This window comes from Ambystoma mexicanum, chromosome 1q, assembly GCF_040938575.1.
Source record: "Ambystoma mexicanum isolate Mex_15411 chromosome 1q, UKY_AmexF1_1, whole genome shotgun sequence".
In the NCBI taxonomy this organism is placed as follows: Eukaryota; Metazoa; Chordata; class Amphibia; order Caudata; family Ambystomatidae; genus Ambystoma; species Ambystoma mexicanum.
This window is the reverse complement of record NC_090922.1, coordinates 109,417,794-109,443,524: the sequence shown is the minus strand read 5'-3', so window position 1 is coordinate 109,443,524 and position 25,731 is coordinate 109,417,794. Positions and strand designations below refer to the sequence as shown.

At 49.7% G+C, this 25,731-nt stretch overlaps 1 protein-coding gene across 3 annotated transcripts in view; it reads left to right on the top strand.

Annotated features, from left to right (window-relative positions):
* The window catches only part of ZC3H18 (zinc finger CCCH-type containing 18), a 1,042,429-nt gene that overhangs the window by 670,640 nt on the left and 346,058 nt on the right, over positions 1–25,731 (top strand). For all 3 annotated transcript variants that reach the window (XM_069636029.1, XM_069636019.1, XM_069636037.1), the window contains exon 11: positions 24,068–24,277. In XM_069636029.1, coding sequence (XP_069492130.1) covers positions 24,068–24,277 — 210 coding nt within the window. The remainder of the gene's footprint in view (positions 1–24,067; positions 24,278–25,731) is intronic.

Here is a 25,731-nt window from a genome sequence, read left to right as displayed (position 1 = left end):
GCTAACGGAACAGTCATGTCGGTGCCGGTGGTTTTTACTCTGACTTATTTCAATTATGTAGTTATCTGTGCAAAATGTGGCATATCTTGAGTCTAATTTGGATCTTAAATGGAAAGAGCCAAAAATCAGCAGGTCTGTCTTCATCCCATTTAAGCACAACCTGTGTTCTTGCATCCATTGCTTTATAGTCCCATAGACAGAATTAATTGTAACGGTATTATGATCATAGTCTCCAGTTATTTTGATGAGCAACTGCGTATCGTCTGCATAATTTGTAAAAGTGACATTGATATTATCCAGCATATCTGACTGAGGTTTCATATAAATTTTGAACAATGTTGGGGAAAGGCAGGTTCCGTGGGGGACCCCACATGTGATTGGCATATAGTTGTGAGGTTTTATCACCCCAGTGAATAGCAGATATTCTATCCGTTAGAAAAGAGTATATCCATTGGGTAGCACTAGGGGAACATTTGCTGACTAATTCCAAAGTAGTTGGAATCATTGTATGATCAAGTAAATAAATGGTCGCGGATAAATCTAAAAGAATATGCAAGCCACATTTACCACATGGTCAGGCATGTTGGATTGCAAATCCAGCAATGCACTTTCTGTACTGTTGTCTAAAACAAGATTGATTCATGTGTAAAATTTCAAAATCTATTAGAAAGTTCTGCAATTGACTGCTCGCCACTTTATCAAGTACTTTTAATGATAATAACTTATTAGTTATTGGGCGAAGGTTGGCACTAACTTGAGGGTTTTTATCGATTCACGATTACCTTTTAAAAAATTTTGGGAACGTAAATATTTATTTTTAAAACTCTTTCATGAAACTGACAACAAATGGGCTAAAAGTGCTTTTGTGATTGAGAAAACATTTGGAAGGAAGACTCTCAACCAAGCAAGAGGTTGGGTGCATAGCTTTCATATATTCCAGAAGTTCTGTTTTATTTATTGGTTTGGAAGAAAATAGTCTATCTCCGTTATTATTTAAGGTGTATAATAGGTCTTCAGATGAGGTGCCTAACAAAGATGATATAATCTTATTTCGGGCATTGGAGATTTTAACTGAAAAGCCCTTTGGACTCTGGTACAATCCTCCCGAGAGAGGATGAGAGAGCATTTTTGTTGACATGAGTTTTCAATTTTCTTTAATATGGTAAATAGTTGTTTAGTTCTATTTTTTGCATTAGATATTTGTTAAAAAATAGTTTTTCATTGTTTTTAAAATTAGATTTTTGTGTATTTTTTTTTCCAGGCTATTTTCTGTTCATCTTTATTTGTTTCAAGCCACAAGCGCTCTGCTTGCCTTTTTATTTTTTCATTTCCTTCAATTAAATGGTGTACCAGTCATTGTGGAGAATCTCTTCTCTCCGCACAGTCATTTTCAGTGGTGTTACTTGCTTAAGCATTTGAGTTAAGCTGGAGTGATATGTTTAAATTAAAGTATCAGGACCATCATTATATGAGGTGTTTTCCATAATTTTGATAATTTTTCCAGATCGGATAGAGATTTTATTGAATTTCTAGTTTTGGTTTTTGTGACCGATAAAAGGTTTCCTTTTAGTTTTGAGCATGAATATAGTTAAAATTTGGATGATATGATGATCAGACCAGGGAGGAAACAAGTATTTGTCACACACATTTCTGCTTGGAGGTTTCGACAAGCTATCCAATCCAGTATCTTGCTTTTAATTTGTGAGGGCTCAGTGTTATGAATATAATCGTCTGTGTTGATTAGGTTTCTTTCCAATCGAATAGCATCCTGGTCTGTTTTTCTTGATACCAACAATTAAAATCACATAGAAGAAGAGTTGCACTTCCGTTTTATTTAATGGATGTTAAAGTTGCAGCAATTCATCTATAATACCTGGCATTTATTTGGGTGAGTGGGGGGCAGAGGAAGGGGGCGATATAGGAGAATAAGATTAAGGCAGTTGGTTGCATCAGATTTAACTTAAGATGTTGAATTTTGCAACCTGTACATTTTATTTGAACTTCATAAAAGGGTAGTTCATTCATAGCAATTGCAACACCCCGGCCTTTCATATTAGGGCGTTTTTTTTAAAAAGAACTTGTATTTCTCTGGGACAGCTAATTCCAGCATAGGGCCACAAAGGTCTTTTAGCCATGTCTGTTAGGCAAAAAATGTCCAAATCATGTTCTAGTATATAATCATGTTTCTGAGGCTTGTGGAATCTGCTTAGATCACATGCTGTGCATGGCCGACATCTAGTGGAAGCTGCAGATTATTACAGTTTGTTTTTCGAAACTCGAAAATGGGCGTCGACACAGGGCGTGCCAGTAATACTATCCTTAGTGTGACGTCCACTGTACCCAAGGTCGCTCACGCGTCTAGGATCCTCAGATTGTTTTTTTCCGCCATACTGGTCGGAAACATTTTGCAGAGTCCCCTGGCCTTAGCCATACTTTTGCTAAAATATCGATAAATGTAAATCCTTTCCCCACCCCAACGTCGAGGAAGTTCGATCGTCGGAGGACGAAGACGACTTCCACCCCCAGGCCGCTCTCCAGGAGTCGGAGCCCGCAGACAAGATCAGCGCGGCCCCACGTTCGAAGGACAGGGACTCTACCCCCGATCCTCGACGCCAGGCGTCGAAAACCTCCGGAACCACAAAGGGACAGGGAAAACACTCTTCCACTCACGGGGAGGGGGGAAAACAGCAGAAGCAGCCGCCACTGCACTCTTCCACACCTGTAAAACACTCCACTCCTCTTAAACAGACAGACAAGCCCAAGTCTGCTGCTATTTCTAAAACCAGCAAGTCTACTCAGGATAAGTCTCCTAAACTTTCTGAGAGTCATTCCCAGTTCCAAAGAATGGTTGAGTGATGACATAGTCATGTCAAGGATGTCTTCTTTGGCAGACTTTTATGATAAAAATCCAGACCATTTCCTTTCATATAATCCACAAGGGTCTACACCCTCTGGCTCTAATGATCCTATCCCCCCGAGTAAGAAGCCCCGGTTTGAGACATCGGAGGTCTTCGGACCCCTTCGATGCGCAACCATACTCACGGCCATACTCACAGTATCAAGGAGAGACTTCTTTTGGTGAGGACCAAGAATTTGGCATGGTAGAAGAGCAAACCGGGACAGGCTACTATGGGGATGATGAGGACCAGGAAGAGGAAGATCCTGAAACCTAGAGAGTAGATTACCCGGTAGAGAAGGAAGCCCCGGTTACCGACTCCTCTGTCGATAACCAACCCCTCCTGAACGAGGTTCTTACACGAGTAGCAGAACATTTCCATATTAACACCCACGGTGTCCAGGAGAAGAGGGACTTCGCCGAGGAGTTAGTGGGAGAAAGGAGGCCTGTTGCCCAGACCATCCCTATCCTTAAGTCTATTCAGCGAAGAATAGACCCGTCCCTGGTGAACCCGAACCTCACCAGAGCAGTCAATCCCAGAGTTGAAAAACATTTCAGGGCAGCCCAGACTGACCCTCTCTATATAAGAGGAAATCTGAAGCCAGACTCCCTGGTTGTCACTAACACTCGTAAGAGGGCTGGAACACCCTTGTCATCGTCCGAAGCTCCTCCAGACCAGGAGAGAAAAAAACTATACGGTTTCGGCAAGAAAGTAGCTTCAACGTCCGCCTATCAGGCAAGGATTGCAAACTCCACCACCCTGTTGGCCAGCTACAACTGCCATCAGTGGGAAGAAGTCGCGGCACTCATAGCCTCTGCACCAGAACCCTTAAAGGGCCAGTTAGCACGAATTTCAGCAGAGGGTAGAGCCGTGTCTGGTTGCATTTTAAAAGCAACTTTTGACGCAACGGACAATGCAGGCAGATTGATAGCAGAAGGTACTGTTATCAAGAGACATGCGTGGTTACGGCAGTCTGGTTTTAAGGCAGAAACCCAGGCATCATTGGTGGACAAACCGGTGGAAGCCGATCTGTTGTTTGGTAAGGCGGTCGAGGATGCGCTGAAGAATGCCAAGGACGAATATGAGACACTCAAGTCCCTTTGCCAACTAACCAATAAACTCCCTAACCAGAGAGGGAATGGAAATTTTCGTCGCCCACGCGGCCAAAATTCCCAGAGAGGATCAAACTATTCCCAGGGGCAGGGTACACAGTAGAACAACAGCCAACAGTCTACCCAGGGTTACGGCAGGGGTAATAGGAGAGGACGTGGTAAAGGCAGAGGCAGCCCCAGTAGAGGAGGCGGCACGCCTCCACCAAAGCAGTGACGCTCAGTTCAGGGTCCCTTCTCCCGCAACCCCAGTAGGGGGACGCATTTCCAACTTCACCCAGGCTTGGGAAGGGATCACATCAGACAGATGGGTGCTGTCAACAGTATCCGCAGGGTACTGTATAGAACTACTGCAGCTTCCCCGGAACCATCCTCCACGACAAAGAGTACACTCTTTAGAACATCAGAAGATTCTCCTCGAGGAGATCGCCAATCTGCTAGCAAAGGACGCGATAGAACTCGTCCCGGTACACCAGGTAAACAAGGGTATTTATTCAACTTACTTCCTTGTGCCAAAAAAAAGATTTAACAATGCTCCCAGTATTGGACTTACGCCCTGCCAACAAGTATGTCAAGCCCCGAAAGTTTCGAATGACTACGCTACAAGAGGTAATCCCCCTCCTAAAAAAGGGGGATTACATGGCAACCTTGGATATGAAAGATGCCTATTTTCATATTTCCATGTTCCCAGTGCACAGAAGGTACTTGTGCTTCAATGTGGACAGTCGGCACTACCAGTTCAAGGTACTGCCCTTCGGGATAGCTTCGGCACCAAGGGTATTCACCAAGGTACTGGCGGTGGCGGCTGCACACCTACGCAGGGAGGCAATCCCGGTGTACCCTTATCTGGACGACTGGCTCATAACGGGGGACACCCCAGTAATTTGCAGGACAAACATTCAAAGGACTATCGACCTCCTCCACGAATTAGGCTTCTCAATCAACGAGAAAAGGTCAAGCCTGGTACCAAGCACCTCCAAACAGTTCCTAGGAGCAATCCTAGATACTCAAGAGGGGTTGACATTTCCTTCAGAGGAAAGAATTCGGAATATGCTACTGCAAATTCCGCAATATCAGTCCGGTCACCAAATAACGGTACGCAAAGCAATGCGTTTGCTGGGCATGATGGCGATATGTATTTACCTGGTCCCCCACGCGCACCTGCGCATGCGTCCCATGCAGGAATGGTTGGCGAAACAGTGGTCTCAGGCAAGTGGTCAGTGGGACGATCTAGTGGTCATTTCGCCAACACTGGTACAAAGCCTTCACTGGTGGACAAGAGAGAATCTTGCACAGGGGAAACCCTTTTACGATCCCGAAGTACAGGTAGTAGTCACTACTGATGAATGCCTGACTGGGTGGGGAGCTCACCATCTCTACCACACAGCTCAGGGTTTCTGGTCTCCCTCAGTGGCCAAGAACCACATCAACCTGCTAGAGCTTCTGGCAGTATTCAGAACGCTTCAAGCGTTCGAGCCCTACCTACTAAACCTGTCAGTGCAAATCCGTACGGACAGCACAACAGCCATGTTCTACCTGAACAAGCAAGGAGGGACTTGTTCACCAAATCTGTCCAAGCTTGCCCAGAAAATCTGGTTATGGGCACTCAGACGGAACATCTTCCTGTCATCACAGCATGAGCAGAGACTCCCTCCCAGAGGAACACACAATGGGTTCTACACAGAGAGGTCGTAGACGATATCTTCTCTGTGGGGTTTCCCCACTATAGACTTATTAGCCACAAGTGAAAACAGACAATGCCCAGGATTTGCATCCAGGTTCCCCCAACCAAACTCCCAGGGGAACGCCCTGTGGATGAACTGGTCAGGGATGTTTGCGTACGCTTTTCCACCAACTCCTCATCAGGAAGGTGGTCAACAAGATGAACAGAGAGTCGATGACGCTCGTCCTAGTTGCTCCCATGTGGGCAAGACAACCGTGGATCCCACACTTAAGCAGGATGGCGGTGTGCGAGCCCATCAAACTTTCGGCCTGGTACAACCTACTGTCCCAGCACCAAGGTCAAACAGTGCATCAGCAACCCAACTCAATGAATCTGGCAGCATGGCTCCTGAGGTCATAGAGTTTGGACATCTCAATTTACCACAGAGTTGTATAGACATCCTAAAGGAATCTAGGAAACCAAACACAAGGCACTGCTACTTTGACAAGTGGAAGAGATTTGGTATCTGGTGCCAGAGTAAACAAATCAACCCAGTTGATTGCACTCCTTCCACTATTGTTACATACATGCTCCACCTGCTGGATGCAGGACTAGTTTTTAACTCACTGAAAGTACACCTGGCAGCCCTGTCGGCATACTTAACTTCCCATAACAAGGTCTTGTGGTGGAAAGTACCAGTAGTTAAAGCCTTCATGGAAGGAGTAAAGAGACTTCACCCTCCTATTTCAAACCCACCACCAGGGTGGGACCTAATGTGGTGCTATCTAAGCTCATGGGCCCCCCTTTCGAGCCCATGCATAAAAGCAGTCTCAAACACCTGACTTATAAAACAGCCTTCTTGGTAGCTATTACTTCTATAAGAAGGGTCAGTGAAATGCATGCTCTGTCAGTGCAGGATCCCTTCTTTACTGTCCATAAAGACAAACTGGTTTTACGCACACACACACTAGGGTCTCACTTAAGTTTATATCTAAATTCCACGTGTACCAGTCCATCGAGCTTCCGGCTTTCTTCCAGGACCCTCAAAGCTCAGCTGAGGTGAAACTACACACTCTAGATGTGCATAGGGCGGTCCTCTATGTAAATAAAACCAGACCGCTAAGGAAAACAGATCTGCTGTTTGTCTCCGTAGCTACAGGCAAAGGGGGGGGGGGGATTGCGTCTCTAAAGGTGCCATCTCGAAGTGGATTATTAACTGTATCCAGCTGTGTTACTCACTCTCTGAAAAGACTCTGCCTTTCACGCCAAGAGCCCACTCTACAAGAGGCATTGGGGCCACTCTGGCTTTCATTGCAAATGTACCCCTTGACACCATTTGCAAAGCAGCTACTTTGAGCTCTATTCACACGTTTACTCAGCATTACTGCATTGACGCCCATTCCAAGGCAGATACACAAGTGGGACAAGCGGTTCTAAGACACTTATTTGCTCATGACCCTTCTCACATCCCACCTCCTTCTTCAGGTACTGCTCGCTAATCTATGCATGACATGTGATCTAAGCAGATTCCACAAGCCTCAGAAGGGATACATTACTCACCGTAATCGTATTTCTGATGCTTGTATCTGCTTAGATTCACATGCGACCCACCCTTCCACCCCTCTGAGAGAAGGCGGATGGTTGCTTGTAGTCTTACCTTTCTATCTATCTGCTTGGATTATCTGTACTCCCGCTACTCCTCATGCTACCTCATGTCAGAAAAAATAGAATCTGAGGATCCTAGACGCGTGGGGGATCTTGGGTACAGTGGACGTCACACTAGGGATAGTATTACTGGCACACCCTGTGTCGACGCCCATTTTCGAGTTTCGAAAAACAAACGGTAATACTCTGCTGCTTCCACTAGATGTCGGCCTATGCACAGCATGTGAATCTAAGCAGATACAAGCATCAGAAATACGATTACGGTGAGTAATGTATCCCATATCTAGGGCATGAGCATTTACAGATCTGGTATTTAAAAGATCAAGTCTGTAATGATGTTGTGGAGTCCCTACCTTAGGTAATGGGAAGTTAATGTTGAATGTGTTCAGAAGTATGAGTCATGGGTAAAGACGCAGGCTTTTTTGGTACTGTTGAATTGTTGTTTTTGCAAAAGTTAATAAGTGTTTGAGATTTAATATTGTCTGACAGCATTATATTTGAAAGTTCATGAGGAGCTTAATTTACAACCTTTGTTTGAAAGGTTGAAGCGTTACTAATAGGAAACATGCTTCAAGAAGTCTATTGCAAATGAAGCGGGTGTAAGCAAGAGCCACAGGCAATTATAAAAGGAGTTACCTAAATATTGTCACACACAAGGAATCCTCTGCCGAAGGTCTGATGTCAGACATGTGCGGACACAAACCAGCACTAACCGGCGGGCTCAAACGCGCCAGGCGTCCTGCTGACTAAATGTATATGTGCGTGTGGACTACAATACTGCAGGGGATTGTAATTCGCAAGGCACGAAGGTGGACGTGCCAGCAGTGTCACTGTTTAAATGCTGGTGGAATTGGGCTGGGGAATTAAAGGAGAAACACAGCAGAAATGTAAAGCAGTAATACAATCAATGTTAAAGGTATTTATACTGTGCACCGTCGCCAACGTAATTGGTGCCCAGGTGCTCTGGCGGATCTGCAAACAAAAAAGCTGTTGTTGGGGGTAAGGGGATTGAGTAGGGTGGAGTAGGAAAGTGAAAACGGTGGTGTCCTGTTGGCAGCTTCAGTTCGGTTTTCACTGTGCGCTGAGCTTGGGTTTGATTATCGGATCCCGTGGGAGGGACAGTTTGTATACACTTCCTCACCTTTCCCACTCCTCTTAGGTGTGATCAACACACCAACAGTGCCACTGCAGGATGATACTCGTCGCTCCGGCATGACCGAGGCAGATCTGGTATTCGGACTTACTACGCCCGTCAGTAGCCCCATCCATCAAGCTACCGATGTCCCTGGGCCACCTCGCTACAGAAGAGGGGGGCGATACTGCATCACGACCCCAGAGTCTCTGAACCTGAGGCAATGGCTCCTGCAGCCCTAGAGTAGATTATGCTTTACCCGCAGAATGTAAGGACATCCTGGCCAGGGCCAGAGCCTCATCAACGTTGAAGTGCTACGGACATAAATGGAAACGCTTCTTAATGTGGTGCCGGAATCAGAAGATTACACCTCTGTGTGTCACGGCCCTGCAATTTCTACCATACTTGCTTTCCTTCGCAAAAGCGAGAATGGTTCACACCTCTATCAAAGTGCATCTCGCCGCCATATTCAAGTACACCAGGTCGCCGGGCAGACCTTCGCTGTGGTCTCACAGACCTCAAAGGGCTCTTCGGGACTTTCCTGCTGGTGAAGGCTCCTGCCTCGGTTTGGGAGCTCAATGTTGTGCTAACTAAGCACATGGGAGCACCCTTTGAATCTATGCATCAGGCTCTGCTCAAGTTTTTCTTGTGGAAGATTGCTTTCCTCGTGGCTATCAACTCCGTCAGGCAGGTCGGTGAAATTCAGGCCCCGTCTTGCAAGCAGCTCTACTTGTTTTTCCACGCTTCAAGTGTGGTACTGCGTAAACACCCCATCTTTATGCCAAAGGTGCCATTGTAATTCCACCTCAACAAACCTTTGGTGTTGCCTGTCTTCTTTCAATGGTCGCTGGCAGAGAGGGACCTTGCATTCGCTGGACATTGCTTGTGCCTTGAAATTCTACATGGCACGTTCAAAGGATTTTTGGAAGACTTCTCAGTTGTTCGTAAACTTTGGACCTGTAAATCAGGGAAAGGCATTGTCAAAGGCTTCCATCTCCAGATGGATAGCAGGCCGCTGCCCGTCCGTGAGCCCATTCCACCAGAGCCATTGCTGCAACGACATGTTTCTCTTGTGTGCCCCTGCTCCACATCTGCAGTGCTGCTACGTGGAGATCCACGCACACCTTCTCAAGGTTGTACTGCATCGACATGGATGCCAGGGACGAGTCCAGAGTCGGCCAAGCAGTGCTACGCAAACCTGTTTGTTTGAGGTGAGTCTGTCCCAGAGGTGTTTGTTGCTTCTGTTGAGCCTTGCCTCCCGTGCTTGTGTATATGTACTGTTGTGTAATAGTTGTTCATGAGCATTTGAATCCATGCCAGACTGCATGCTGGAGAAGGTTTGTTACTTGTAACTATTGTTCTCCAGCATGGGTCTGGCATGGATTCACATGAGAACCCTCCCGCCTTCCCCTCTGTGGCTCTTCTTGGTTCATACTGCCACTTTACGTGCTTCCCAAATCTAAAGATGGCCACCACAGTGGAGCTTAGGGAAAGGACGGTCATTGGATGGGGGCAGTATCACACAGAGGACAGTGATTGGTTTAGAGGAGAAATGCAGTTTTAAAGTCAAAGTGCAACTGTTTTACTCCTATGTCCCGCCCTCTTTCCTCCATACTTTTGGGACATTCCGTCCAGTGGGACGGGACCAGAGCACTTTTGTAAAAAAAAGCATCAAATGGAAAAATGTGTCCTCTTTTTATGAGGGGTACCGCACGTGGCCGTAACCTGCCCTCCTGAGCTCTGCATCTCCCTCCAGTCCTTTTCTCCACGCGGTCGGGGCTGGACGCACTTGCATCACCGGGAAGACATTTTTTCTTCTTTCCCGTTGTCCTCCTCCGGTTCTGTGGTCGCGTAGTCCTCAGTCTGTGCCGGATCGTTTGGGATTTGTCTCTTGTTCCTCTTGCGAACGTTGCTTCACTAGGGCGGATCCCCTTTATTTCTGTTTGGAGTGTCTGGGACCGGATCACCGTTGGGACTCTGGTTTCTACTGCGACTCCCTTTCGGTCCAGGCACTTGAACGTTGTCTTCATCGGTGGGAGGCGGTCTTTGAGAAAGTTCCTCTACCGCATTTTCAACTCTTCATCGACAAAAAGAGACGCCCGGTAAGTTCCTTACTTTTTATTGATCACTCTGTAAACACATCAAACCGTTGCCAAAGCAGCTACGTGGGCTTTGCCATCAGCTTTTGGTAAGCATTACTGCTTAGACCTGAGCTCCAGAGCCGATGCTCAATTCGGCCAGGCTGTTCTTAAAACCCTTTTTCAGTAAGGAGGTTCCATCCACCCGGATTTCCTGTAAGGAGTGCTTGGTAATCTCCCAAAAGTATGGTGGAAAAAGGACAGGACGTAGGAGTATAACAGTTACCATAGTGACTCTTACTCCTAGTCCATAGTCCTTTTTCCTCCATAAGCCCACCCGCCTTCCCCTCTAATAAGTATCCTCTATTCTGATGTTTGTTAATCTGCTTAGAATCGCATGCTGTGCATAGTCCAAGATCCAGTGGTCACTGCGGAGTATTGCATTTTGTTTTTAGTAGTCGAAAAGGGGACGTCGACAAGGCGTGTCTGTAACACTATCCCTATAGTGACGTGCAGTGTACCCACAACCCCCACGCGTCGAGGTCCCCCGGATTGTTTTTTTTTCCGCCCAGTTATTGGTCGCCTTTATGCAGAGCTCCTCGAGAGACATTGCAAAATCATTTCCTCGACCCATGGTCGTTTATTAACTATAACACATAGATCCCTCCCTCGATGTAGCTGCCAAGCTGTTCTCCGCCGAGCAAGATCTTCGACAGAGGGACGACCGGAGGAGATTCTTCGGCGCTGCCGAACACGTGGCTGGGCCTCGCCGGCCTAACACAGTAGGGAGAGTGGGGTTGTTAGTCATTTCTTTGTTAACGTCCTGAGAATGCCTTTCTCTTTCCCCTCCCTGTCTTTCGAGGTCATAATCACATTTCATGCCCTCAGCTATGGAGAGGACACCCTTTAGGTTTTGCCCTCGTTGCAAGGGCAAGTTTACCTAGAAGGACAAGCACAAACGGTGTAACCGTTGCTTGCCCCTCGATCACAAGGACGGCTGTGCGGCCTGTAAATTACTTAAACCCAAAAACTTTAAAGGACCACAGGGTCAAAAGGTGGGCAGCCTATGCGATGTCTAGGTCTGACTCCTCGCCAGCTACCACTGCCGCCGAATGTGACGACAGTGATTACACGGCCTTCGCAACGGAGGTTGTAGATCTCTCGAAGGAGCGCTCCTCGTCCGTCCCCGGCCCCGACAAGCCCGGCTCACGCCCCGCTTATGGGGATGAACACCCCGGCGACAAGGACGAACACAGGAAAACACATAAGCACATACCCCACGGCACGCATTTGTCGAAGACGAAGGCAGCCATAGCGTCAACGGAGGCATCGGGCCCACCGGCGTCTTCCGCCGACCGTAAGGGTCGCAAGCCCTCCCCACCACCGGCGACTGGGCTTTCTGTAAATAAGGGCGCTAACCCCAAATCCTCAGGCGACGCGCCTCGCAAGAGTGCGTACGTTACCAGTAAAGACTCGGAACCGCCTAGCGCGATGGCGAGTGATACCTCGACGGAGAAGCTGATCGCCAAAAGCCTCGCGCGTATAGCTTCTAAAGGTGGCCAGAGACGGACGACGGGTGACACGTCGAAATCCGCTCACAAGGCCAAAGAAACGCAGAGGACGCCGGAGGGTAGGCTGGGACAGCTCCCACCGTCGACAGAAGACCCTAGCCAGCGAGAGGGTTTCTCAGAAGGCGAAGGGACTCTATCTTCGACGCTATGGGACAGAACTAAGCAACTACAGGGAGAAGGAACTCCCTTTGCACTCCCAGACCGCTCTGGCCTACCTTACTGGACTGCAGAGAGGTTCCAGTCATGTATGGACAAGCTAGACAGGTTCATGGCCATCCCAGAAAATAGGACACCCAAGAGGCCAAGGGAGGTACTCCAGGAGGGGCCATGCGCTAAATACCCGAAGCTCTTTAACCCCCTACAGGAAGACATGAACTCTTACGACCTCACTGAAGAGGACTCTCACTTCCAGGAAGAGGATGAGTTTGTGAATAATGAAGACCAACAAGAGGAAGAAGGTTTTCATGATGACACTAACATAGGTGAGGAGGACCCAGGTGAAGGTGGCTGACAGCCCTGGCAGTCGCCATCAGGGTCTACAGACCCCGACATTATCGACATATCTTCTCCTCAGACCACACCGGTCAGGAACCCATCTACAGTCGACGATCAGCCCACCTTCAATGCGCTACTGAGGAAGGCAGCAGCGCATTTTGAAGTTGAAACTGGGGAGGTCACCCCAGATACTGATTTTGTCGAAAGGATTAAGAAAAACCTCCCACTAGTCAAACTATTCCTATCCTCGCCTCGGTTAAGAGACGGCTCACCCCATCGCTGTCCACCACCGCGCTGGTAAGAGGGGTCAATCCAAGAATCGAGAAATTGTTCTCACCCTTTCAGTTAGACCCATTATATATCAGGGGTCACTCAGTCCCGAACTCCTTAGTGGTGACTAACGCAAGAAAGAGGGCTGGGGTTCCACTGTCAACCAGCGAGGCACCCCCAGATAAAGAAGGGAAAAAGCTTTATGCCTTGGGCAAAAGAATTTCTGCCTCGGCAGCGTTTTCAATTAGGATTGCCAATAATAATACATTGTTGGCAAGCTACGCTGATGCTCAATGGGGAAAGCTTAAGCAGGACATCGAAGAAGCCCCTGAACCTCTAAGAACTCGCTTATTGGCTACAGTTACAGAAGTATCATTAAGAACACTCTTGATGCTGCAGAAACTACAGGCCGTTCTTTGGTGAAGGGAATTCTGCTGAAGCGTCACGTCTGGCTTCACAATTCCGGTTTCAAGGCAGAAACGCAGGTGTCCCTCATTAATAAACCAATAGAAGAGTCAAAACTCTTTGGAAGGGCAGTGGACGATGCACTGGAAAATGCGAAGAAAGAATTCGACACCATAAAGACCTTAGACCAAATCTCAAAGCCTCCAAACAGGCGGGGATTTGGGAACAAGCGTTTCTTTCGTGGCCAACAGCAGCAGCAGCATTACACTGCGGGCAACTGGCCCTCTAATCAAGGTACCAGTAACCAGTATAACCAAAGAGGACAACGCCGTGGCAAGGGCAGAGGCCGGGGCTCCAGCCCCAGAGGCACCCCGGCAAGTAACACCAAATGACCCAAAGGTTCGGGTCCCCTCCCATGCGTCTCCGGTTGGGGGCCGGATAACATCGCTCCTTTCAGCATGGGAGGAAATAACATCAGACCGGTGGGTATTGTCAACCGTAGCCCACGGGTACTGTATAGAGTTCAATCTGTCCCCCACCTACAGACCTCCAAGGGGACGACGCCTGTCACCAGAACACCTAGTCATCCTCCTGCAAGAAGTAGAACAGCTGCTACAGAAAGGAGCAATAGAGGTCGTGCCCCTATCTCGGGTAGGGGAAGGTATTTATTCAGTGTACTTCCTTGTACCCAAAAAGGACCTAACCATGCGCCCTGTACTAGATCTGCGCCCAGCGAACAAATTTGTAAAACCACAAAAATTTCATATGGTAACATTACAGGAGGTAATTCCCGTGCTATCTCAGGGGGACTACATGACAACACTAGACATGAAGGATGCATACTTTCATATTTTGATGTTGCCAGCGCACAGAAAATACCTCAGGTTCATGATAGAGGGCAAACGCTACCAGTTCAGAGTGCTACCCTTCGGCATAGCATCTGCACCGAGGGTATTCACGAAGGTACTGGCAGTGGCAGCGGCCCACCTGCGCAGGTTGTCCATACCGGTATACCCTTACCTCGACGATTGGCTCATAACAGGGGAGTCCTGCGAGACATGCTTCTCAAACACCCAGAAGACAGTAGACCTTTTGTTCCAACTGGCTTCTCCATCAACGAGAAGAAGTCCAGCTTAGACCCCAGCCAAATCAAACAATTCCTAGGGGCTCTAATTCGAACAAAGGACGGCCTCGTCTTCCCCTCCGAGTGGGTCCAAAATATGCTGTTTCAGATCCCTCAATATGTGGCCGGTCGAGAGGTGACGGTACGCAAAGCAATGCGCTTGCTAGGAATGATGGTGTCATGTATTTATTTGGCACCTCACGCCTGCGCCCAATGCAAGAGTGGCTCAACAGCCAGTGGTGTCAGGCCAGCGGACAATGGGACGATCTAGTGGTGGTCTCGCAGGCCTTGGTTCTCTCGCTACGGTGGTGGTCGAAGGAAAACCTGGTAATAGGGAAACCATTCGCCACCCCCGCAGTGGAAGCCACTCTAACCACAGACTCATCCCTCACAGGATGGGGGGCTCACCTATCCCATCAGACTGCTCACGGAGTCTGGACTCCGAGCGTAGCTTCCAAGCACATAAAGAGCTACTTGCGGTGTTCAAGGCACTAAAAGCCTTCCAGACACACCTACAAGGGAAAACAGTGATGGTCCTCATGGACAGCACCACAGCCATGTACTACCTCAACAAGCAAGAGGGCACTCACTCTCCAGGACTGTCCAAGCTGTTCCAGAACATCTGGAAGTGGGCTCTCAGACAAATGTTCCTATTGTCACAACATGTACCGGGGAACTTAATCTGCTAGCAGACGAACTCAGCAGAGACTTCCCCCTGCCCTCAGAGTACGAATGGCGGTTACACGAAGACATAGTCTTCGACATCTTCAACCAATGGGGCTTCCCAGAAATAGACCTGTTCACAACTCTGGAGAACTCACAATGCCTAGATTACGCCTCCAGATACCCACAGAACCGCTCCAAGGTGAATGGTCTCTGGATACCATGGTCAGGGAGATGTGTTTACGCTCCCCCCCCCCCCCCCCCCCCAACGACTCTGCTGAACAAGATAGTGCACAAGATGCACCAGGAACCAGTCACCATGATACTGATAGCCCTGATGTGGGCCCGCCAACCATGGTTTGCGCACCTGATGGAGATGTCCCTGTCCCCACAAGTGAAACTGCCCTGCACGTACAACTTGCTGTCACAGGACAAGGGCAAGACACTACACCCATGCCCACAGAACATGAACTTAGCAGCCTGGCTCCTGAGGTCATAGAATTTGGCCATTAACAACTCCCTCAGAGATGCATGGACATTCTCAAAGAAGCTAGAAAACCCAACACTTGCCACTGCTATTCTAGCAAGTGGAAGAGATTTATCATCTGGTATAGAGGTAAGAGCATCAGCCCAGTCCGCTGCTCTCTCACACAAATTGTCCTTTACCTGACCCAATTACCTGACTCGGGTCTAATGTTCAATTCTATTAAAATCCATCTAGCGGCACTTTCTGCATACACCACCTCTCAACTAAAGGTGTCATGGTGGAAAGTCCCAGTTATCAAAGCCTTCATGGAGGGGGTAAAGAGAATACACCCTCCGATAGCAAACCCAGCGCCCGGCTGGGACCCTAATATGGTACTTACCAGGCTCATGGGCTCACCCTTAGAACCCATGCGCAAGGCAACTCTTAAGGACCTCACCCTTAAGACTGCTTTCCTAATAGCTATCACCTCCATTAGGAGAGTAAGTGAACTACAGGCTCTTTCTATTCTAGACCCCTTCGTAACAGTTCACAAAGATAAGGTGGTTCTACGCACACACCCAAGGTTTGCACCGAAATTCATATAGAAATTCCATGTCAACCAGTCAATAGAACTACCAACGTTCTTTCAAAACCCTTCCAATTTGGGAGAAAAGAGCCTGCATACACTAGATGTGCGCAGAGCTGTCATGTTTTACATGGAAAGAACTAGGCCACTGAGAAAGACTAATCGGTTCTTTGTCTCGGTGGCAGCAGGAAGAGAAGGGGATGCAGTTTCAAAGTCCACTATTTCTAGATGGATTGTCCAATGCATCACTCTCTGCTATACTCTTGCTAAGAGAGAACTGCCCTTCAAGCCAAGAGCACACTCTACTCGAGGCACTGGGGCATCCATAGCATTCATTGCAAACGTTCCCCTTGAGTCCATTTGCAAAGCGGCAATCTGGAGTTCTGTACACACCTTTACAAAACACTGTCTAGATGCTCATTCTAGATCTGATTCCCAGGTGGGACAAGCAGTATTAAGACATCTTTTCTCTACTCTTCTTTCTCACAACCCACCTCCAACTCCGGGTACTGCTCGCTAGTCTATGCACAGCATGTGATTCTAAGCAGATAAACATCAGAAGACCATGCATTACTTACCGTAAAAGCATTTCTGATGGTTGATTCTGCTTAGATTCACATGCGCCCACCCTTCCTCCCCGCTCGGATGGAAGGAACATAGACATCTTTCTACATCTCTCTCTTTTCTGTACTCACTCACGTATGGAAGGCTCCCTCAGGGCAGAAAAAATACAAACAGAGGGACCTCGACACGTGAGGGGTTGTGGGTACACTGCACATCACTATAGGGATAGTGTTACAGACCCGCCTTGTCGATGTCCCCTTTTCGACTACGAAAAACAAAATGCAATACTCCGCAGTGACCACTAGATGTCGGACTATGCACAGCATGTGAATTTAAGCAGGTACAACCATCAGAAATGCTTTTTTTCTCCAGCATGGGGTCTGGCATGGATTCACATGCTCATGAATATTCCCCGTCAGGCTGGGAATCCTCGGTAAAGAAAGAATCAGTATCAGTTTCGTTTCTGATCTGGCTTTCCTAGTAGTAACCAATCACTGATCTCTGTGTCATACTGACCACAGCCAATGACTGCCCTCTACCTAAGCCCCGCCTCTGGCAGCCATCTTCAGATTTTTACCGCAGGTTCAAGTGTTGGGAGTCCTCGTGCTTAGCTCTCGAGCTTTTACTGCGTGTTTCGCGCTTTTTCAGGTGTATTTTCACATTTTTTCGGTTAATCGAGCCTCAAGTTCCACCGTTTCTACTCCCGTTAACGGCTACCCGTTGCAGGATTTTCCTACGCCCCTCAAGGGTGAAGATTTCGTCGAATCAACTTCTTGGAGGATTCCAGAAGATTCGCGGCCTACTTCGAGATGGCCCAGGATGCAAGTTCGTCGCCCGGACCCAAGCTGTTTCGCAGCTGCCCTGGATGCGGGCTGCAGAATGTGTTTAAGGAAGACGAACATTTGCGATGCCTCTACTGTCTTCATGGGGACAAGACTCATGTAGAGAAGGACTGCCAGTTCTGCAAGAACTTGTTGGAGCGGACCATGAGGGACCGTCGATCCCGTCTCGCAAGCTGGTTGGAGAAGGGCTCGACTGGTGAGAAGAAGAAGAAAGGGTCCGAGCGGGCTTCTAAGTCCTGTGCGGGCGCCCCGGCGACAGGGGCCCAACACCAGGCCAAGCGCCGCAAGTCCGCTTGCTCCGGGAGCGCCGAAAGGTCGGGCTCTTCGGTCGCCAGGCAGGGCGCACCTTCCCCGGCACCATCAACCACGAGCCAACGCTCCGGTTCGGGGAAGAGAAAGTCAGAGACCCTGGGTAAGCTTCGGGAGAAGCCCCGTCCGATCTCGGAAGAGGGGGAGCGAGGCGTCACCCCTCCCCGAAGAAGGCCCGGGACGCACCTAAGGTGGTGAATGCCCCTACCCAGCAGGCGAAGGCCTCTATCGAGGCTATCACGGCGACTCTTACCAAGCCGGCAGAGACTCCGCCAGCGGAGACTGCCTCCGGGACTAGAGTTTCCCTGCCGCCAAGGAGGGAATCCTCTTTTCAGCCCATCGTCGTGGCCGCCATGATGGAAGAAGCGAGGGGGGGCACGGTGCCCTCCTCGAGCTCGGAGTCAGCCTCGGAGGAGGAACTGACCGAGGCCGTGAGGAACCTCGAAGTCCAATTCGAGAAGGTTCGATCCCGTCAGGAAGATCCTCGGGAGATAACCGATAAAGACTACGATGGTGAGGAAGAGCGGCCTTCCCTCCCGGCGCAGCCGGATCCTAGGCAGGATGGCTCGGCGGCCATTTTGTCTGCCATCCAGTCCTTATGCTCTGAGATAAGGACGAGATTCCCAGGGCCCAGGCCGGAGGACCCGCAACCTGGCCCGTCGGGAAGTCCTCAGAACAAACGACGGAGGACCCAACCCTCTCCTCCGCTCACCCCCGTAAGGCCTACAGTTCCCTCCTCATCCTCCCACGAGTTCTGAGGGCGACGACGACGGAACGTGTCTCCCGTCGCACGGGCCTTGCCGCCCGACGAGATTGGCTCATTCCACGCCATGATCGCCAGGGCGTCCAAATTGTTCCAGCTCTGCCCGGAGGAGCAGAAAAAGGAAGGTTTCCTCTATCAGCGCCGGGAGGCCAAGAGGAAGACGGTCATCGCGGTGCCCCTAATCGATGACATCTGGGAGGAGGGCCTGTCGGTTCTCAAAAACCCCTCCACGGCACCAGCCAAACGGGACTGGTACGAGAAGAAGTACCGGGTCCCCGAAACCGCTCCCCTGTGCCTCAGGGCCCAGTCAACGCCAGACTCGGTCGTTTCAGCGGCGGCGAAGAAGAAAGCGGCGGGGTCAGGAGCCTCGACGTCGAATTCCCCGCCAGACAGCGAGGGAAAGAAGTTGGACGCCATGGGGCGGCGGGTCATTTCGTCGGCGGCGGCGACGACGATCAAAGCGGCCAAATCCCTGGCGATCGTGGCCCGTTACGACAGGGAGCTCTGGTTTAAGCTGGCCCCCATATTGGACTTCCTGCCGGACGACAAGAGGTCCGAGGCCCTGGAAATACTGCACGAGGGCAAGGTGGCGTCGGACCACGCCATAACGGTGGCAACCGATATTGCCGATACCGGGTTCCGCCAGCTGGGCAACGGGGTTTGCCTACGACGACGGGGTTGGCTCTGGGCGACCGACTTCCGTCAGGGCGTCCAGAAAAGGGTGTTGGACATGCCGTTCGACGGCAGCAACTTGTTCGGGAAGGCAGTGGACGAGTCCCTCCAAGCCATAAAAACGGAGACGGCCCGCGCCCTAGGAGCCCTTCAGCAACGACGGCCCTTTCGGAGCTCCCGAGGCAGACAGGGGGCCTCCAAGGGATCCAGCGGTGGCTCGTCCTACCGCCAGGCGGCACGCTCCTCGTCTCAGGAGGCCTACAGGGGTCGCGGCAAGCAGGGAGTGCCTCGCCGCCGTCGGCAAGGTGGCCAGGGCGGCAAGGCCACCACCTCCAAGCAGGACTGAACCGGCCGTGGTCTCTGGCCCCCACTGAAGCACCCCGGTGGGAGGCCGGCTGACGAATTTCGTCGGCGTGTGGAAGTCCATCTCCACCGACCGTTGGGTGCTGGATACCCTGGCAAGAGGACACTCTATCGAATTCCTGAAGAAGTGCCCTCACGTTCCACCTGTGGCCAGGAAGGAAAATCACGTCCCGCAACCGCTGTTGGAAGTACAGGCGATGCTCAGGAAAGGCGCCATCGAGCTTGTCCAGAAGAGGCTTCGGGGCTCCGGGGTGTACTCAAGGTACTTCCTCGTCAGGAAGAAGACGGGCGGCTGACGCCCCATCCTGGACCTTTGTCGTTTGAACAAATACATCAGATCACAAAAGTTCAGGATGGTCACCCTCCAGCACGTACTGGGACAGCAGGAGGAAGGCGACTTTCTATCGTCGTTGGACCTGGAGGATGCATACTTCCACGTTCCCATCCTCAAAAGTCAACGAAAGTTCCTCATGTTCGTCGTCCAGGGACGCCACTACCAATTCAGACCGCTGCCGTTCGGATTGAAGTCGGCCCCCAGGGTCTTTACCAAGTGCCTAGCACCAGTGGCGGCGCGGCTGCGCCTACAGGGGATTCACGTCTACCCCTACCTGGACGACTGGCTCATCCGCTCAAGGACGAGGGAACTCGCCGTCAAACACACTGCGAGGACCGTCCAGCTACTCACAAACCTGGGATTCGCCATAAACTACCCGAAGTCCCACCTGGTGCCGTCGCAGGTGGCCCTGTTTCTGGGAGCGAAGCTCGATACAGTGAGGTGCCTGGCGGCCCCGTCGGAAGAACGGACGAAGACCATTCTAGGCAAAGTACAGCGCCTGCTAGCCACGGACGTGGCCAGGGTGAGGTCCATCAAGTCCCTACTGAGGATGATGTCCTCTTGCATCTACCTGGTGCGCCTCTGCAGACTACGGATGCGCCCTCTTCAAGAATTTCTCGACGCCCGTTGGATACAGGTGGCGGGCACCTTCGAAGACAGGGTCCCCCTCAACGAGGTGTTCCGGCGGGCGATTCAGTGGTGGGGCGTTCGAGCGCGCCTCACGGCGGGCAAGGACTTTCAGACGCCGGCGTACCAGGAGACGGTGACGACGGACTCCTCCCTGGAAGGTTGGGGCGCCCACATCAGAGATCTCCACGCAAGAGGCCTCTGGCTCCCGGAGGAGAGGCTCCTGCACATCAACGTCCTGGAACTCCGAGCCGTCTTCTGGGCTCTCAAATCGTTCCTCCCGTCGCTCAAGGGCAAGGTGGTGTGGATCTTCACGGACAACACCACGACAATGTTTTACATACGGAAGCAGGGAGGCACCAGATCCCCATCCCTATCCAAGGAGGCACAGGATCTGTGGCACTGGGCGGTCTCCCAGTGGATGTTCCTGGTTCCCTTCCACCTGGCAGGAGAAAGCAACACCATCGCCGACTCGCTCAGCAGGGAGCTGCACGCGTGTCACGAGTGGGAACTGCGCCAGGATCAGGTGGATCAACTCTTCCGACGATGGGGCAAACCCCAAATCGACCTGTGCGCAACAGCGACGAACTCGAAGTGCAAGAGGTTCGCCAGCAGGTTTCCCCAGCCGAGAAGCATGGGCGATGCGTTCTCGTTCCCCTGGGACGGCGTATACCTGTATGCGTTCCCTCCGTTGCCGTTGCTGCTTCGACTCATCAGCCAGCTCAAGAGGTCCCGGTGCAGGATGATCCTCGTCGCACCGGCGTGGCCGAGGCAGATCTGGTTCCCGGACCTTCTGGACTTGTCAACGTCCCCTCCCATCAAGCTGTCGGCGGACGCGGACCTTCTCTCCAGAGAAGGAGGCGCCATCTTCCACCACGACCCGGCGTAGCTGAACCTGCAGGCTTGGCTCCTGGAGCGCTAGAGTTTGGAGGCTACGATATACCGGCCGATTGCAGAGAGGTTCTTGCAAAGGCCAGGGCGTCCTCGACTCTCAAATGCTACGGTCATAAGTGGAAGAGGTTCTGTATCTGGTGCTGAGCACAGAAGATCAACCCCCTACGGATTACGGCGCCTCAAGTGCTGCTGTACCTGCTATCGCTGGCAAAGGCTGGGCTAGCCCATGCCTCCATTAAGATTCATCTGGCGGCGATCTCCAGATATACCAGAACCACAGGACGGACGTCCCTGTGGTCCGATCGGCTGGTAAAAGTTTATGAAAGGACTGTTCCGGTCGTTCCCGCCGGTGAAGGCCCCGGCGTGGGAACTTAACGTGGTGCTGACCAGGCTCATGGGGCCCCCATTCGAGCCGATGCACTCCGCACCTATGAAGTTTGTGTCGTGGAAGACTGTGTTCCTGGTGGCCATTACCTCCGCACAATGAGTGGGAGAGCTCCAGGCCCTATCCTGCAAAGCACCGTACTTGACTTTCCATGCCTCGAGGGTGGTGCTTAGGACGCACCCCTCCTTTATGCCCAAGGTGCCGTCGGACTTCCATCTTAACGAGCCCTTGGTGTTACCTGTTTTCTTCCCGTCTCCTTCGTCGCCGGCCGAGAGGACTTTGCACTCGCTGGATGTGGCTAGAGCGCTGAAGTTCTACGTGGACCGCACAGAGTTTCCGGAGGACATCACAGCTGTTCGTGAACTTTGGACCTGTGAATCAAGGGAAGGCTCTCTCGAAGTCTTCTATTTCCAGATGGCTCTCCAGCTGCATCATGCACTGTCACCAATTGGCTAACCGACCGCTGCCAGGCCTTCCGAGAGCCCATTCGACCAGAGCGATCGCTGCTACTACGGCGTTCTTATCTGGTGTGCCCCTGCTGGACATCTGCAGGGCTGCTACGTGGAGGTCGACGCACACCTTCACGAGATTCTACTGCATCGATCGGGATTCCAGGGAGGAGTCCAGGGTCGGCCAAGCAGTGCTGCGCAACCTGTTCGCTTAAGGTGAGCTTGGTGAGGAGGTAAGAGATGCTTAATGTTGAGTTTTTTGTATTGTTTAATGTTGAGCCTTTTACCACCCCCCGTGGTTGTGCATGTGTGTACTGCTATTCTTATATTCATGAGCATGTGAATCTATGCCAGACCCCATGCTGGAGAAGGAACAAGTTACTTACCTGTAACTGTTGTTCTCCAGCATGGGTCTGGCATGGATTCACATGCGAACCCTCCCGCCTACCCCTCTGCGGCTCTTCGCTTGGTCATACTGCCACTTCACGTGCTACCAAATCTGAAGATGGCTGCCAGAGGCGGGGCTTGGGTAGAGGGCAGTCATTGGCTGTGGTCAGTATGCGCAGAGATCAGTGATTGGTTACTACTAGGAAAGACAGATCAGAAACGAAACGGATACTGATTTTTTCTTTACCGAGGATTCCCAGCCTGACGACTGGGAATATTCATGAGCGTGTGAATCCATGCCAGACCCATGCTGGAGAACAACAGTTACAGGTAAGTAACTTGTTCCATCCTCTCCACACTTTGCCACCAGCCTCCAACAGCTTGTTTTCCTCCAGTCGCTTTTACTCAATTATGCTCTTTGGCATTTTACTGCTGATATCTGAAAGGTTTTGCAGCACAGTTAGCTGCAGTAGCCTGAGCAACTTTACTTGCACGTCACCACAGCATGTCTGACACAAAAAACGAAAAACCTTCCGACTCCCACTGGACAAATCCAACCTCCAAGAACTGCTGCTCTGTGCTGCCTAGGGATCCCATCAAGCTCAGTTTTCCAATGACCTTCTCTCACCTGCAAGCATTTGACATGAGTTTAGCTGGTATGTAGGAAACTGGGAAGGGGTTGTATAGACTACCTTAGTCCACCTATACTCTGACCCTGTCCCCAAACCCTAAACGTAGCACACTAAAAAGCAACATATTTAAGATGGAAGGACAACCATTTCTTACATAGGGGTGGGGGGTGGTCCCAGAACCTGCTCGACAGCCAGCAAATGCTGCCAGCACCATCTCCACCCTAAAGAGCCAACTTGTACAAGCTATGTGTTAAAATGCCACTTTATAATATTTAATTCGATTTTAATTGTGTTAAACAGGTAATTTCTATCAGAATAAAGGTTTCCTATTTCAGATGTACCAAATAATATGCGGTTTCCAGGACTTGGTACATGCTTGGTCGGCATGCTGCTGTTCTGTGTGGCTAATGGGTAAAAGAAATTGGCCTTAGGGCCGACCAGGCTGTTCTACAACCACTGATAAATGCAGTGGCCAACCTGGGCCTTGTCTGTATTTGTTAGAGCTTGTGTTAAGTTGGATTCTGAATTTTCTCTTACCATTGCAGATGTAAATGCCCAGTAAGACGGGTAATAGAATTCCTCAGGTGGTCTTTTAAAAACGAATGAATGGTTATTTAGTGTCTACTAAATCACTTGTGATGCACATGAAGTTCATGAATTATTTCTATAATTTGATGTCTTCTAATTATTCCATGAGTTTTATAAAATCATATTTGTGTCCAGGTCTGGGTCCTATTCCTCATCTGCTTCTCCTTCTCCAACACCATCCCCACGGAGAGCTTCTGCTAAACCTAAAAGTGATCCTCCACCTTCTGCTGCACCTGTTGCTACTTCAATCAATGCAGTTGCCCTTCCGCTGCCGCCGCCTCCTCCTCCTCCTACTACTGCCGCCCCGCTGGTGCCTCCTACTCCTGTCCCGGTTGCTGCTAAAGGGTAAGACCGCATGAGATGATCTTGTTTATTGTTCCAAAACCATTAATGCTTTTCGAAGTTGTTTTTCATAAGTAAATGTAAGGACTGTTGCATTTTCAATTTGCTGTACTAGTTTGCATATGGTCCTTGCTTCATATAATTATAATGGATGAAAGCATTTGTCAGCCTTAAAAGATCGAAAGATTTCAAACTCTCATACTTCAAAATGTTCCCTAAACCAAGAAATGTAAACTGCTTAATCTGTTTCAGAAATGTCTTTAAAGTTGTAATACATACAGTTTTTATGTTTGCAAGAAATAACTGCTGCGTCTCTCACCACTGTATTGATCCTTCGGCACCTGACCTAGTCCAATGGGTAGCTTTTTGTGACCCTGCCACAGTGTCGCCAAACTTCTGCGAATTGTGCAATGGATACAAGGATTGAGTAGGGAGGTGGCAGTAGAGGAGAAGGGATTGTGGCTGTAATAGTAAGGAATGCATGCTTTTGTATTTTATTTGCGTCAGTATGGTAGAGCTTGCATAACAGACGGCTAGGTCGGTTTATTATGAAGGCAATATTTAGGCTAGCTGGTACTAGAAGGAGTTGATGAGTGTTTGCATGGTAGTCTTTAGATGTGCTCAAGTGTTGATTTTAAATTTGGTGACCAGTAATGGGAAAGCCAGCCCTCCTCTGTATTTCCATATAATTGTCACGAGCCAACCATTAGGACGTGCCACGTTGACATGTGTTTAAACCCTGGTGGAATATAAGTTATGTGGCATTGGTAGGTTAAACTGAGCGTGGTCTTGGATAAAGTAAACTGTTAATATTCATCCTTTTGAAAACATGTTACACCTTCAGTTTGATTTGTATACTAATACATTTATAATCCACTTTTATGTCGTCCGATTGTATATACACTTTCGTAATTAAAAATAAATTGTGTACGCGCCACTCTCCTTGTCCCATCCTATTTGTGTTCAATCCTTTATCCTAAAATGAAAATAGAAAAGTAGGGTGGCCTAGCCAAAGAGTTTACCACTCTGAGGCCTTCGGCAGGGATGTGTCATTTTACCTGGTCTGTTCAACCTTTATCTTTTGGATCTGGGAGTAAGACTACTAGATTTTTTTATTCACCAGGCCTAGATTTCAAGTATGTCCTTTCATTGGTTAAGTTGTGCCTATGATGTAATTCTTTTAGATCACACACAATTTGGCCTGCACGCCTTATGGATATCAATGGAGAATTGGGCCTACTCCACTTACAGCAGTCCCACACCTAATATATTTGGGGTTCAGATTAGATGCAGCACCTGACAAAAAACCTAATTTGTACAAGGCTAAAAGAAAAAGCAACCTCATTAGCTGCTCAAATGAAACAAAATGAGCAATACATTGATTCCCCCCCTACAAGACAAAAGTGATTCTGACATTGCTATATGGCCATGAAATATGTGATTTGACTAGTTTCATA